Raw genomic sequence first — 15,781 nt, 5'->3', positions numbered from 1 at the left:
TGCCATTTGAGCAGTCCAGTAGAGTGAGCCATTTTCCGCTTCCCCCCTTGAAGTTTTTTAGTCCACATTTTTCGCAAACAAATTCGCATCACCCATAAGGCTTCCAATGATATCCGAAAACATATGTGAAAAGAAGTGAGATAAAATTGCTGGCTTCAAAAATGAGTAGTCGCTCTTCATTTGAGTGTTGGAGTCGGTTCTCTTCGCTCCTGAGAGTTGGATGAAGAAGAGGGTGGCGGAAGCACAAAGTTGGGGAACTGGCCTAACGAGAGGTACTTTCACACACGTGCACACACCATGTGTTCTCGTGTAAACACACACACATATATTCCCTCCCCCCTGCGTGGTAAACTCACTTGGCATGACGTCAATTATGTCCTCGCGCAGAATGCTGTCAATCGTCCGAATGGAGCATGCGTTGATGTCGGAAAGGATGGCAATGTGATTCCTAATGTCTTTCTCGATTATGCTTTTGAACATTTCGGTGAACATGCAAGCGTAGATTTCCCCTGTGGGGTGTGGGTGCAGACATGTAGATGTGCTTGCAGATGTGAGTGCATCAGCTCAGTCGCCACGTGGGTGTGCGCAAATCATCAAGTATTGCTCGCGTACTCTTATAATAAGCAATTTCCTCCTGACAAAGGGTCCTGTTCTCCTTCCCATCCCGATTGCTGTGCTTCCCCACTGGCCTTTCTAGTTTGTCGAAATCGAAGTAGTGTCTTTTAAAGAAGCCTTCAAATTTGAATGCACACAATAAAAAAGGGGAATAAGTACAAAAAAAGGGTTTAACATCACTCACACGCACAGTGTCACAAATGGGAACTCTCACATGTGCATCTACACATGCAAGGACAATTCAGAAGGAAAGCCAACTCACTTTTCGATTTGTCCTCCAGAGGAATGGGCAGACTAATGTATCTTTTAAAGTACAAGTGTTGGGGGTAAATATTAGTTCTGACCAAATTCTCAAAATTATTCTTTGCTGTTTCCACATCGTCAGAGTTGCAAGTAAATAATTTCACATGAATGTAAAAATAAAACTTGGGAAAGTCTTTTATCCCTTGTTTGATAGACTCTTTTGGACTTTCTCCTTTGGAAGGTTCCCCTAACATTGGACAGAAAAAACAAAAAAAAAAAACACGGGTTACCTTGTGAAGATTATATTGAGATTATAATTTTAAGTGATCCATTTGTACACTTGCTGTGTTGTGTTGTGCTTCTTTTTTTTTTTTTTTTCCCCACCATTTTTAACTCCGTAAAGGCGCCGCACAGCCTTTTGTAGCATGCTGCTGTTGACATTGTCCTATTGTTGGGGGGTGAAGAAGCGGTGGGTGGATCGGCGATGGGTACACAGCAGGGTCTTTGCACACAAGCATATTACAGTACATGCATTACATATGTGCATTTGGTTGTTTATTTTATTATTTTTTTTTTTTTGTGGCATAATTACGTAGGCATATTTGAAATGCTGGATATTCTCAAATATTTTTTGGGCATGGGAAAAGGTTAGATCATCGAATTTTGTTTCCTTCTTGGGTTTGGAAATGTGTAAAGGGTTAGGCTCTTCTGTTCCCCCGTGCTTGTCTCTCGTATCTTCGTAGACCTCTTCTGTTGTTGTTTTAAAAGAGGGGAACATTGCAAAAAGTATGACACATGGTTGGCAGGGATGTCTCTCCGTGGGGGGAAATGAGAAGAACGGGTGCGCATGCGGTTGCGCAGATGAAACGCGCACGTGTAGATGCCCTCATGTTTGTATACCAATTTTCGTTTCTGAGACAGCACCAATGCTGCACCTGTCCTCTTCATTCTTCCCTTGCGAGGGCACTTGATCTTGCACATACTTGAACTCTATCTGAATGTTCCCCTCGATGTCTAACAATATGTCACTCAGAATGAAGGTAAGCCTGAGGATGATATGTCCCTCCTTTTTAACAACTCCTGTGTTTTGTCAGACAAGTGATTAAAAAAAAAGGGGGGGTGTAATATGCACATAGTACATCTGGTCGGTAAGTCTCTAAACAGATCCACTTTTAGGTAACCTTTGTTGGGGGTTATTTTTAAAACATTTCCTGGTAAGGTGTTTTTCTTAGGTATTTTAAATTTTAGGTTCCTAGATGATGAGTAATTTTTTATTATGACAATCCGTTCGACGATGGAGCTGCGCGTGGTATAAGAAAAAACAGGGGAAGGTGAATCGTCGTGGAATGGGCAAAGGTACATGTGGCACGATTTAAAAAGCGGCGTTTGCGTGGTGCATTCAGATGGGAGCTCTGGATTTACTTCTGCATCCTATTGTTCTACCCATGCGCTACCACACATGACTTACTTCGTCGGAGCATAGAGAATATTTATCGAGCTTGGCGAGACATAAAACAGTTTGTTCTGAGCGTGTATGTACGAATAGGCGGGGACGAAGTTAGAGCAGAAGGTCTTGATACCTTGTCCAGGAAGGTCACCAATGCATTTGTTATTAAAAACGTTGATCGTTTTGTGGGCATCTTTGTACACGTTATCAGATGTGCTGTTTAGCGTTAGTTCTATCATGACATTTTCTAGCTCCTGTGAGGGAGGAGCAAAGGGGGGGGGAGTGGGTAGATCACATGTATACATGTTACACACGAATGGAAAAGCACGAAAAAAGGGGGGAGGGTGAACATTTGTAATTAAATATGCGCACGCTCAAGTCATTTTACTATGTCCCTGTTCAGGTGCCTGAAGTGCGGCCTCAGTGTCAACGTTTCATTAATTATAGTCGGGGAAAGTCTCGAAACCAAAATGAAGAGGGAAATGTATTTGCGCCTTTTGATAACCCCCTTGGGATTTAAAACCACCAAATGATTGCACCGATCTACGGCGTAATGGATATCCAACTCGCTATCATTCAGGAGGTCAATGTTTATGATGCACTCATTTTTCAGCCCCAAGACGTGTTCATTCAGATCCTGAAGAAAGGGAAGAGAAATGAGAAAGAATGACACACGTCTAAAGATCAAAATGGGCTAATAAAGGATATGAAGCAAAAAAAAAAAAGAGAGACTGTCCGAAGCGCTAACCCACAAGGAAGCTATACATGTTTGCATCTTTCAGTACCTTGACGTTCATCAAATATATTGGGGGCACTTGTGGGGGAAATGTTAGGGAACTCAAATTGAGGGGAAGCACTTTTCCATTTTCCACGTCAATTATCAGGGGCATATTGTGGAGCCCAATGTATTTATGTTTATAAAATAGAGTGACCGTTTTTGTGCTCTTCTCTTTTATTTCAAAATTGGTGGGGGTGATTTCGCAGCAGTCGAGGCATCTCATGAAGTTGCGGTAGGTGTTGTCTACGTAGAGCAGACGGGCCAGCTGCGCGCACGGGGGGAAAGGAGAAAAAGAGGAGGTAAAAAAAAGCGGGAAAAATAAGACGATCGTGCTATGTACCACCATCGCGTTGTCACCAGCGCTCTACAACTCCACCACATGCATGAACGTTACCTGGTCCTCTTCATTTTTTACGTAGGGAGGTAAGACAGGAAGAATATACGACTTTATGCTATTTATATGAACCTTCAGTGGAACATTGAGTGGGTTAAATAAAACCAAGTTTACTCTTGTCACCTCGTTGAGCATGCTGTTTCCAATATTAAATGGTATGTAGTCAAATTGGTTGAAAAGCTTTTTCATGTTCTCCATCCCTTGACTTTTCTTGTATTCTGTGTCTAACGTTGACATGTCTTCCTTTAAGTAGCTACAGGGGGAGGAGGAGCAGAAGACAACAAAAAAAAATCACTTCCAATTGGCATTTAAAATGGATGTGCATACACACAGTGAAGGTAATCCAAGAGTGGACAAAAAATAAAGTGAGAGAGGTAGACATTTACAAAAGTAAAAAGTGTTCAAAGAAAATGACATACGAATTTATCCGATCTGCGGAAATCATATTCCAGTATATGGATTGTGGAGTTTTAAAATCAGTTATGTCGATAATTTGGAAATAGGGCATCACCACTTTGAGGACAATGTCGACGTAGTTCCTGCAGGAGGGGGAGAGATGGGGCTGTGTTGTAAAGAAGTTCTCTCATTTTGATTAGTCCCTGTAGAAATAATACACTTGGGGTGCCTTCAATCTTCTGCCTATGTTGCTACTTATTTCCTGAAAAAAAAAAGGAACATATTTGTCAGGTCGTTTTTTTGTCATCGGGGGTGGAGATGGTTCTACTACACTTGGCCATTTCGACATTTCTTCCCTTCTCCATTTTCTTTCTTCCTTTTTACCTCCCACGATGACGAAAAAGCGGTAGACGAAACGTCCTTGCTGATTGGTCTTAAAAGAGACGTAGGCATATTTGCCTGAAAAGGAATTAATCACGTCTTCGCTTTTTTCTACTACAACATTTCTGTCTGCCTCTTTAATTTCGTCTTCATCTGTGGAAAAGAAAAACACAGAAGCCCATTTGAGTTGGGACACATAACGAAAAGCGGTAGTGGTCCAATTGGGCATGAGAAATACATATGAGTAAGAAAACGAAGCGAATTATCGTCAATTGACTGTTCTGTTTGCAAGACGTACCAAATATTTTCCTGTTTCCTATTTGGACAATTTCAGTCTTTGTTTTAAATTTTACTTTAACGGGATTTTCGTTGTGAATTTTTATCTGGAAGAGTGTGTGTGAGGCATCATCACATTTTTGAGGCCGACATGTGGACGCTAACAAGTGTCAACTTTTATCCGGCCACGCTGCACCTCCCCGCGCATACCTTTGTGTTAAATTTCGAGCCTACTATTATCGGCTCACTCTCAACCACTTTGGGGTGTAGTGTTAGGGCGCACTTGATTATGTTCACGTGCACAAGGAACCGCCTACACCGTTTGATATGGTCCTTCATGTTCTTTTTTATAAAGGTAAATTTGCTCTTCATGTCTTCCTGATTTGTGTACAGCATATAGGAGAGGAGCAGCGGCACCGATGTCGTTAACGTAGAGTCGGAACAGGCACAGATGTGGAGGTTCCTTTTTTCAAAGGGCAATAAACAGAAGAAGTAAAAGGTGTATTTTTTATCTTCATTTGTAAGTGAACTAGTTTGTTCATTTTGTTCTTCCTCCCCGTTTTGCAATTGCCATGTATTTAATTCTTCCACTTGGTCGTTTCTGTGGGGTGTGTATTCTTCTCCACTTTGCGTTCCCAAGGGGGAATTATTTCCCTTTATATGAATTCCCAGAATTGAGGTTGCATCTTCCTTAACTAGCATGCAGAGTACGTTTCTCTCCGTCATATTTTCGATAGCCACTTTTTTGGAGCTCTCCGTGCCGGTGCTTACGCACGGTAGGTTCTTTCCGGTGCGGCATAACAGGGGAGGGGAAATGAAATAAAATGGGCAAAATAGACAAATGGGCAATGTATACCCCGCTTTGCACATGCGCACGGGTCACCCCGCAGCAACACTTTTGTAAGAACAGAAAAAGGTGATTTTGCTCCAGTGGGAACACATGTACACCCATATGCACATTTGTGGTGCATGGTCTTACTATGTTGAGGTCCCCCCCGTTGAACAAGACGCTGTTTATCTCATGCGAGACGAAAACGGAGATATGCTTTTTTTCAATGCCATTTACTAAATAGTACAGTTTAATTTCTCCCTCGGTTAGCTGCGCTTTCTTGGGGGAGTAAAAAATAAGGACGTTTAAGGATCCCCTTCTGGGTACGTAGTTCACTAGCGGGCAGACTCTGCGGGGAGAGGATAAAATATTGTTTTGTGATGACCTCCCTCGTATGCAATTGTAAATATACATATATATACATATAATGTATGTGCTATGTGAGTGCGCCTTGGGGGGAGAGGGGAGGTTCTCACTCCTCAAGGAAGGGATCCTAACCTGATCGATTCGACGTCGCCCTTGAATGGAGTGAAGTCAACCAGCTGTGCGACGTCCGAACTATTCCCAAACCTTATAACGGCGTACGTGTTTTCCTCTTCGATAATATTCAAAAAGGAAATGTGTTTAGGGTAGACACACAGGCTGTCCAGAACATTCTCCGTCTCACATAGGTATTTTATTTTGAACTGAAACAAAGTGACATATAGGAACCGAGGGGGCAACAACGTCTTGCTGTTACACTTCCTGTAGTCCCTGTTGTTGGAGGGAAAAACAATGCATTCGTATACTTCCTTCGTATATTTCTCCTTCAGCGCCTTTGCATTTTTTACTCTAAAGGGGGGGGGAGAGAGAAAAAAAAAAAAAAAAAAAAGGGGGGGGGAGAAAAAAAAAAAAAAAAAAAAAAAAAGGGGGAGGAATCTCTCATAAAATTGTACGCAAAAAAAAAAATGGATATATTTATGTTAATTTTCTGCGTAGAAATGGAAGTTGGGGGGATATGCAGTTACGCTTTGCTCCAGAAGAGAAAGCATTTAGGAACACCAACCACCACGATGATGAATGTCATACCTAAACGTCTGGCACCCAAAGGGTGGCAGCTGAGCTTCCACAGGGTGGATCTGAAAGATGCTACTTTGTTCTTTCCCCTGGTCCACTGCGTTGGACCACACGCAGGTGTACTCCACAGGCGTTTTGTTTATAATCATAATGTTTTTTTCTTCCGACTCTAGGATTTCCAACTGCTGGGGGACTACGAAGAGGTCACTACACGGGGGGAGGGGGAAGCCAAAGTGGAGGTGCGAAGTGGAGGAGAGAAGTGGAGGAGCGAAGTGGGTATCGCGGCAAAGTTGGACGAAGTGGACACCCCCCCCCTCGCGGAGCCTCACCCGTCGTCCGCCTGCACTATCTCATTTATCATCTCGTAGGTGGAATCCTCGTAGGAGTCAAACTCGAGGGGAAAGTCCAAGATGTCAATGTAGTCCTTCTTGTCATAGTAAGAGGTGTATAAGGTCTGCTTATCATGGATAAAGTGCTTACTTCTAAATACGTGGTGCATCGAAAGAGGACACATTTTGTAGCTAACAGAATAATTGCAAATGATATCAACGTAAAAAATTTCCTTATTCAAATGAACCAAGAAATATAATCTCTTGTACACATTGACCGGGTATATACAATGGTATGTGAGATTCACAAAGTGATATGAATTTTTTTTTATAACAAAATTGGTACTCTTAGCACTAAATATGTATCCAAGGTTTACAATTTCGACATGAACATCCGTGTCGTCATCATTTCTGATGGTAAGTTTTTCCGTCACGCTGTCTCCCAATTTGAGATTTTCCAAAACGTAGACCACCTTGGTAAAGTGTAGCTTCACATTTTTAATTTCACAAATGAAAAATAGCTCGATGCAGTAATCTGCGCATGCTTTGAATTGTATCATTTCTGTGTATTGGTTAACTTGGTTTTGTCCATTGATGTGCAAAATGATTTCTTCTTTGTCGCCTTCCTTTATTGTGAATTGTTCCTTTAAAAGGTGAAAAACGTTACTCTTCTTGGCATTTTTCTCCTCCTTCCTCTTCACCTTGACGATTATAGGGGCACTGGTAACGTTATGCAAATAGATAGACCTGGTGAGTCGTTGTCCTAGGGGCAGTTGGCCAAAGTTGACCACGCTTTGATGGAAGATCTGCTTGTCTTGATCGGAAAGGATAATAATTTGTGGTAAGACGGCAACCCAGTTTAACTGGATGCTTTTTTTTATTAAACGCACTTGCACATCTTCCTGGTTTATCATTTGAATTATTTCATTCACCCGTTTTTCTTCACTGTCTTCACATAGATTGTTCAAAGTTGCATTTGTTACCTTAGGACTTTTTGGAAATATTTTTTGTTCCAAATCCTTTGGCACTTCAATGATAGAGCAAGATAACCACTCTTGAAATTTTTGAGGCAAATCTGAATAGAGTATAATTTGCACATTTTGTTTTTGGTTAGCCTTTAAAACAAACTGAGAAGGTTCCAATTTAATTTTTCCTTTTTTTTCCTTGGATGTATATTTGTGTGTCAATTTTATTACTGCATTTAATGCACCTTGGTTTTTTATCACTAGTTCTTCTTTCCCCTTTTGCTTAATTACCATATCTTTAAAGTGCAGGACTGAGGGAAAAATGACGTCGCATTTGAGGGGAGTGGCTTTCAGATGAACCTCTATTCTCTTGTCCCTCTCCTTATCTTCGATTACAATACTTAAGATTTCACTCACAGTTTGGAAATCGTTTACAGGGTTGAAGAATGTTATGGGGTAACTTTTGTTTAACCCCGCACTCACACTTTCTACCTCCTGAAGGGGGTAAGTAAAATATGCGCTACTTTGGAAGAGGAACCTAAAGCGTATTAACTTTTTCGTAGTGTTCTTTATACTCAGCCTTTTCGTCATTTTGACCCCTCCTTGGTAGTTGTCAAATTCGATTGACGCGGGCAGTTCGAGCCCGTGCAGTCTGCGGCTTTTTTTTTCCATCGTTGCCACTCCAGGAGAGAAAAACAAGAACAATGAAGAAGAATAATGAACAAACGATGGAGTAAAAAAAAAAGCTGCCCCTTCATGGGTCATTACCCCACGCGAATGGAGACATGACCACCAAATGAACCCCACAATGGGGTGGAAGTCTTATATGTATTTTATTTTTTGTTCTCTCCCTTTTGTGACAAACAGGATGTAGAATATCCGCGGTGTCCACAAATCGTCAAAGGGAAAAGACGTGGAACAATAATGCACTTAAGTGTGAATTGACATTCTATCATTTCTGCCCCTCCAGTTTGGCTCATCGGGTGGAGAATTCTCTCCTCATTGTGTTGGCCTCCAATTGGCGCACACTGCGCTATGCTCTTCCCTGGCCATAGCAACGCCCTGCGCAGAGGCATCACTGCGGTACCAGCGATTCGTCCCAATTTTTATTTTGTGGCACAGGAGACAATGTGAACACAAGGATTAGGGGGAGAATAACCCTTCAAAAGGGGTAAAAAAAAAAATTTCATCGCGCTTGGATCCCCTTGCTCAATCACGATGTCCATTTCATGTGAAGAAGGCCAACCAAAACAATACATAAAAAATTTCTGAAGATGTAAGGATCTTTGCCATTTTTTTTTTTGTTCACTTTTTGGATTAAAAATTTCACAAGAACAAAGGAATGTGTGTGCGGGAAGCATACACGGTATGAAGCATTTATGGGCGGAATAAGACAAAGAAAACACCAAAAAAAATATAACATAAAATAATGCACGTTCCGTTTGTGTGTACATGTAGGGAATGCAAAAAAAAAAAAAAAAAAAAAAAAAAAAAAAATTTATGTACTGCTGTGCAGTTTAACCAATTAAATAGTACTTTATAAAAGGATGCTGCAACGCGTAGGGGAAGAACTTTTCAATCATGGCACCCACTCTCCCATCACTCCTCAACTATGACAGGAAATATGGAAAAATAAATGTCCCTCCTGTGCAGCTCAGTTGTTGCTGTTATGTCGCTCAAGGCTTTCCTTAGCCTGAGTGTATATTCTGCGTTCCCTTTTGTCAACAGGTCCAGGCATTGTGAGTAAGCCTGTAAAGTATTACACCAGTTTTGGATGACTATATCTATGGACACTCCTGTCTTTTTTAGGAGTAATTGCAAATTGAGTAAAACAGCTTTAACATCTTGTTCATCGACGGAAACCTTATCTCTGAGGAGTGCTTCACATCCGTTTTTGGCGTCTTCCTCTGTGGTATTTTTGGCTCTTTCCCGCAACTGCCTCGTCATTTTGGTGGTGACCCCGTTCAAATCGTCAATATTGAGCGTTACGGTGTTCCCCTCCTTCAAGGCAAACATGACCTGGTTGTTCTTAATTTCAATTTTGTCAATAAACATATTATTTTTCAGTGTAGCCATAAAATCGGGGGTACTTCCATTACTCATAAGGTTGTACACCCCGAACCACCTCTTCGTTAGAGATACCTTAGGGGTGTGTTTTTTCAACGTCTCGATGACGTCATAAGCATACTCGTATCTTACTTGATGCGACTTGGGCAGTTCTTCTTCAAGTAGGTTGTAGAAATCCAACACATCATCTAACAGTACGTCCTTTATTTTTATGTCTATTCCATTTATTTCGATTATAAATAATAGCTTCCTCGGTTTCGAGATGTCTATATTTACCTTATGCTTCTTTACCTTTTTGTATTCTTTAATTTCTGATCTGCCGAAAAAGGTGAAGAGAACTTTTCCCTCTGATGTTATTTCAAAAATTCCTTGCTTGGTCTTTATCTTTGTTTCTTTTATTTCTAGTGTATTTACAATTTTGTCAAGTTCATTTTTTTTCCCCTTCTTCTTCAATCCATTTCCTTCCTCTCCGATTGTGTCATTTCTTGCCCTATCAGATGATGAGCTGCTCTGCTGGTGGTACGTCTGATTAGTTCTTTGCACGATGCTACCTTTGCGTTGAAAATGGAGATTCACATTTTCGTTATCTATATGATCACCCATTCGTTTTCCTTTGTATGTGTTACTTTCTTCATTACTTATCTTTTTATCAGATGGGTTAAATTTCTTTTCCACCATCGATTCGTCTTTCTTTGTTGAGAACTTGTTTAGGAGTTCACCAGGTGTGGTGATGGAGCTGTAGTTCCCTCCTTCTGTTAAATTGGTGAAATGGTTACTACTACATTGGATAGTGTCTTCCCTTTTTGGAAAATAATCCTGGGGAAGACCTAACGAGTCATAGTCACATTTTTTATTAACCACACCAATTTTATGGTACCCCATCTGGTTTGTATCACAATTATAATTTTGGTGGTACATCTGGAAAGGTCCTCCTACCGGTAGATCCCTTCCCGTGTTCATTTCTACGTTTACACCTCCCTGGTGGGGAGATTCCTCCCCATTTAAGTTTCCTTTATGCGGGGAATAGACACTTCCATCTGAGAAAATGGATGCCGCAGGGGTGGGAACCGATATGGGGGCAATAAACTCTTCATTGAAGCTGTCCAGAGAACACGAAATTATATTTTTATCTTCCATCTGCTCATTATATGAGTTAAAGTTAACTGAATATAAGGAGGGATCATTTTGCGAGCTACACGAATTATCAATTTTGTGAACAAAGAAAGGGGTCTCATTCTGCTTTGGTTCCATCTCATCCTCCACGGTGTGTGTAAATCCACTAATATTTTCACCCATGCAAACATGACTTTGACTTCCTTCACTATCATACAGGTGCTCAATCCTCGTTTTGTTATTTTTAATAATTTCTTCAATGCCTTTTCCTTCGTACTTCTCTCCGCAATGAAGACGTGATTTTTTACAACTGTATGGATTATTCACCAGGGGGGTATTTTCGACATCCATTTTGTGGTCCTCTCTGTGCCTATCATAATTGTGTTGACTTTCTTCTACAATGAAACTTAAAACATGGTTTCCCCCTTTCTTCATGTCTTTTTCTTTTTTACTTAAAAATGGGGAGTCGCAATTGGTCATGCTATCCCTTTGTAGGTCATAGAATGGGGGGCTTGTTCCTCTCCCATCCGTTTCGACCTCATTAGAATTGTCCCTACGGTACAGACTTACAACATTTGTGAACCTCTTATCTTCAAAGGGGTCATAATTTTGACAGCTCGCATTGCTCCTTTCCTCTCCTGTTGGATGGGGTTCACTTAATTTTTCACTTTCTACGAAATACTTTTCGGACACCCCTCTGGTGGAACATGATTGCTTCTTGTCCCTTGTGTGGTTGTTCCTTCCCAGTTCATTTGTGCCATTTTGGTTGTGAAGGTTTGGTGCGAGTGGATAACCATTCGAGTTGAATTCTACAATGGGGTGTGGACCATTTTCCTTGAAAGTCCTCTCGTGAGGGTCCCCTTGATCTACGTTGCGCATTATATTATATATGTTCACACATTTATTGTCCTCCCTCAGGAGAGGAAACTCTTGCAAATAATTCACTTCGGTGTAATCACCCAAATTTTCACTCACCTTAAGATCGATGTCATTCTTAAAGGTACTCTTTTCGCCCCTATGTCCACCGCCCTTTGTTGAGTCCTTCCTCATGAGGTCATCCATGAGGGTGTCATTACAATTGCTTATGCTTTTCACATTTGCAAAAATGTCTTGGCGACCACTTGGTTCGTCTTTAAAGGCTAATTCTTTGTAGTCCCCTTCGCACAGGCTACTTGGAGAAATGGACGAGCTTTTAAGTAGGTCGTTGTGGTTCTTTGAATCTGCGTCGAGGGAAAGAAATGCATTTTGTTTGTTTTTCCCACCACAGCTTTTGCTATGGGGATACTTGACTTTGCTTTCGTGTGTTTTTTTTAAAAACTGCGCGGTTTGGCCGTTCGGTGTGCGCGCGCAGCTATAGCATCCGCAACCGCTGCAATCGCTGTAGTCACTGCAATCGCGGCCACATATGTTTCTCCTTCCATCCAAGTACGTTTTTCCATCCAGTGGCTGTTCACACGTTTTGTTTTGTCTTTTTAAATTCTGGTCAACATAGTTAAGTTGAAGACTACTATTTGTAACGTTCGCTAATTTGCATTGCCTAATTGCATATGTCTGCCTTTTTCTCTGCTTCTGGCTTTTCTCGTATGCATAGCTGCTCTTTCCGTTGTGCATATAGTTTTGATCAATACGACTTACGCCTGTGGTGTCGTTTCTTTCACTTTTTATTTTTTCTGGACACGAATTAAATTCGCCCTTGGGGATATGTTCCAGGCAATTGGTGCGTTTAATTTTTTTTTTCTTTTTGTAAACTTTTAATCTGCCATTGGCTCCATGCCACTCGCTAACGCAGTCGCCGGTACACTCACTGTTACTATCACCACCTGCAATGCTCACATTCGCCAACTCCTCACAACTCGTGTCTCCGCCGTGGGGGGACACACTTGACTCATCATTCTCGTACGCCGAGTTGCGAACGGAAGAAAAGGTATCCGAGTTGGTCAGCACCGACTCTTCAATGCCTTTCACTGGAATGGACGCGCGAAACGTCGCACTCAAATATTGACTAATATTATAATCATTCACTCTCTTGATGCAGTACTTGTAGCTCTTTAACTTTTCGTTGTTGATACTCTGTAGGCACTTTGCATATTCGTTTAGATTATCTGTTGCCACGCTCAGCAGCATTTCTTTAAATTGTTGTATGTTGTGAAGGTAGGAATGGCGTCGGGGCAAACTATTGCAGTGCCAATTACTACGGTGTAAACTGTTGCGGTGTGTTTCACTTTCCTGCCCCCTTTTTTTCACATCATACGGATGCCCATACTGCGTATGCGTATTTGCATACTTATCACTACTGCGTATGTGTCGTTCGCCTCTGTCATTGCATATGCCTTCAGGTCCATCCTCACAGTTGTAGGTAGCTGGACAAATGTCGCATGTGTTACTGATTCGTCTTAAATAGTTTGTGCCTTTTTCGATTTTGGCATTTGATGCGCGGATATGCATAGAAATTTTAGTACCTCCCAAATCGGCGGTTTGTCTACGATAACTGTTATTGCATATGGAATCATTTTTTACAAAATTAAACTCCATTGCGTTGTTCTGGTCAGTGTTCCTTTCGTTTGTATGCCTTTTGGAGTGACTCCTGTTTCTCTCGCGGTTTTCGCCGCAATGGAAGCGATTCACATTGGGGCCTCCGGTGCGACTAACCGGGCTCACGTGACCAATCCGGTTAATGCTTTCATTAATTAGTTGTTCTACGTTGTAGTTTTTCAGTCTACTACTTTTTAAGAAATTCTTAGCGACGTTTTTTTTACTTTCCTTCCTCGGGTCGAAGAACATGGTATTTTTGTCCACGCAATTTTGATGACTGCTCTCAGGCATACCTGTTGTCTTCTTTCGCAGTGCATCGTTTTCTGCGCTCTTCTCCGAGATGGGGTTAGGCTTCGTGTGAGGGTCCATCACGTGAGAGATGTTCATATCTCCACAAACATTGACACCACCACCAACACTGTCGTCGTCCCCATCGTGATCGAAGGAGGAGAGGCCTTCCAAACTCTCGTACAGAATTCTATTTCTGCAGAAGCGGTTGTTGTTACTACTGTGATTGTCTTCCCCCGCGTTGCTAAAATCCAAGGTGCTGTAAACACGGCTGCTGTTATGAAGGAAGGAGAGGTCCGGAAGCTTCAGGGGCTTGGTCTTGAATATGGTATGGTTGCTATCTAGGGTTACGAATGTTTTATAGTCTTCCAATTCGTCGTCATCTTGGGACTGATCGCTCGAATTTTTGTGGCACTTTTCGTTACCATTCCCGTGACCTGCTGACAGGTCCTTTATTCTGCACACCAGGCCGTCCCCTCCTGTGAAGTTCCCCCCGCGGTGGAGTAAACTATTCGAGTAGTTGCTCCTAGACAATCTCGCGATCTCATTATTAACACAACCCCCTCTTCCGTTGTAAGGCTCTCCCTTTATCTCCTCCGCCTCATTCGTCACACCTGAGTAGTTGCCTCCAGAAATTTTTTTCTTGTAACTCATTTGGTGCTGATAATCCACAGCAGCGCTATGATCAGAATTGTAAAGAGACGTTTTCTTTCTAATGTCCAAATTGTCCAAATTGTTCAAATTGCCGAAATTGCAACTGGATAAACTTAAATTTAAAGAATTGTACGCTGCAATCATTTCGTTAATTTTTTTCCTTCTATTGACGGCCTCTTCAAGGCTCTTTTTTGTGCTCGTTTCTTCCTCATTGGTTAAAAAATCCTTTGATGTGCTTTTACTCTTTAGACAATTAGCAGAAAAGGCATGATGAATATTATCCGTGTGAGGTTCTACTTTACATTCTCTGTGTGCATTGTTGTTGGTCTTCACCGTGGTGTTTTCTTCACTTATATGTGGTCCACTCTTTTGCTTGTTTTGGTTTAGTAAGTAGTTATTTTCCATTTGTTCTTGCTCTGCATCTCTTCCATTTTGGCTACCATTGTGTTGTTTGCCTTCCTTAAAAATATGCGAGTCGTTATTACACTTTTGTGAAATTGAATTGCCACTACATGTGCTATCGGGGTCAACGATGTTTTGCATTCTTTGGCATGTTTTTTTTTTTTTTTTTTTTTTTTTTTTTGCGAGATTTACTGGGATTGCTCTGTGGCAAGGCGCACATGTACGTGCTTGGCTGCCCAAAAAATGGATGTGCTACTTTTTTAATTTGTACCCACTTTGCATTTCCCGTTTTGCAAGTTTGTAAAACTTTTGCTTTTTTTTTTTTTTTGTTTACTCTGTAAAGGAAACGCGAGGGAAACTTATGAAATTCGAAAAATCGCGAAGTGTTGAGAATTTGAGAAATTTCACAAATTTGTTAAGTGAGAAATTTGGGAATTGCGGAAAATGGAAAAACTCGCAAACTCGGAATTTCATCCTTTCGCTTTTTTATAATTTCACTTTTTTTTCCTTTCCTGTCATCTTTCACTTTATACTTTTTGCAAAATTGAAAAAAAAAAATTTCCCTTAAGTTCTTTTTTATATGTTTCTCAGAACGCTTTTTCCCTTTTTTTTTTTTTTTTTTTTTTTTTTTTTTTTGCACAGCCTTAACTGGAAGCATACACGTTGGGGGCTTTTGCAATTCGTAAAGTTAAACGCAGCAACAGTGAAAAGGCTTGCTAACAAATTTGTACGGGAAAGGGTTTAAAAAAAAAAAACGCTTAAACAAATGGGGAAACAAATGAGTTGAAAAAATAGGTGGTAACATAAGGGCTGAAATACGCTAAAAAAAAGAAAATAATGATAAAATTAATTCACCTAAACTTAAGCAAATAAAATATATATATATAAATAGCCAATCCAAACACAAAACATGTTAAGAAAAAAAAAAAAAAGAAAAATGCCAAGAGTGACTAATGATACGCAAAAAAAAAAAAAAAAAAATAAATAAATAAATAAAACAACTAAGACAGTAACAA

General features: G+C 40.8%; 2 protein-coding genes across 2 annotated transcripts; both read right to left on the bottom strand.

Moving 5' to 3' along the window:
* Window positions 1-57: 57 nt before the first annotated feature.
* Window positions 58-8,381, bottom strand: AK88_02693 (uncharacterized protein; the record flags this gene model as incomplete). Its single annotated transcript, XM_012480318.1, has 20 exons — window positions 58-209; window positions 357-509; window positions 613-732; window positions 878-1,105; window positions 1,243-1,303; window positions 1,451-1,608; window positions 1,759-1,938; window positions 2,040-2,158; window positions 2,327-2,559; window positions 2,694-2,942; window positions 3,091-3,348; window positions 3,478-3,720; window positions 3,893-4,057; window positions 4,271-4,407; window positions 4,553-4,637; window positions 4,741-5,313; window positions 5,510-5,708; window positions 5,858-6,190; window positions 6,428-6,622; window positions 6,745-8,381. The coding sequence occupies 20 exons, from the start codon at window positions 8,379-8,381 to the stop codon at window positions 58-60; spliced, it is 5,478 nt and encodes a 1,825-aa protein (XP_012335741.1).
* Window positions 8,382-9,308: 927 nt separating this feature from the next.
* Window positions 9,309-14,906, bottom strand: AK88_02692 (uncharacterized protein; the record flags this gene model as incomplete). Its single annotated transcript, XM_012480317.1, has 1 exon — window positions 9,309-14,906. The coding sequence occupies one exon, from the start codon at window positions 14,904-14,906 to the stop codon at window positions 9,309-9,311; it is 5,598 nt and encodes a 1,865-aa protein (XP_012335740.1).
* Window positions 14,907-15,781: the final 875 nt, after the last annotated feature.

This window comes from Plasmodium fragile (assembly GCF_000956335.1).
Source record: "Plasmodium fragile strain nilgiri unplaced genomic scaffold supercont1.27, whole genome shotgun sequence".
In the NCBI taxonomy this organism is placed as follows: Eukaryota; Apicomplexa; class Aconoidasida; order Haemosporida; family Plasmodiidae; genus Plasmodium; species Plasmodium fragile.
Note: the sequence above shows the minus strand (reverse complement) of the source record. Positions and strands in the feature narration are given on the sequence as shown.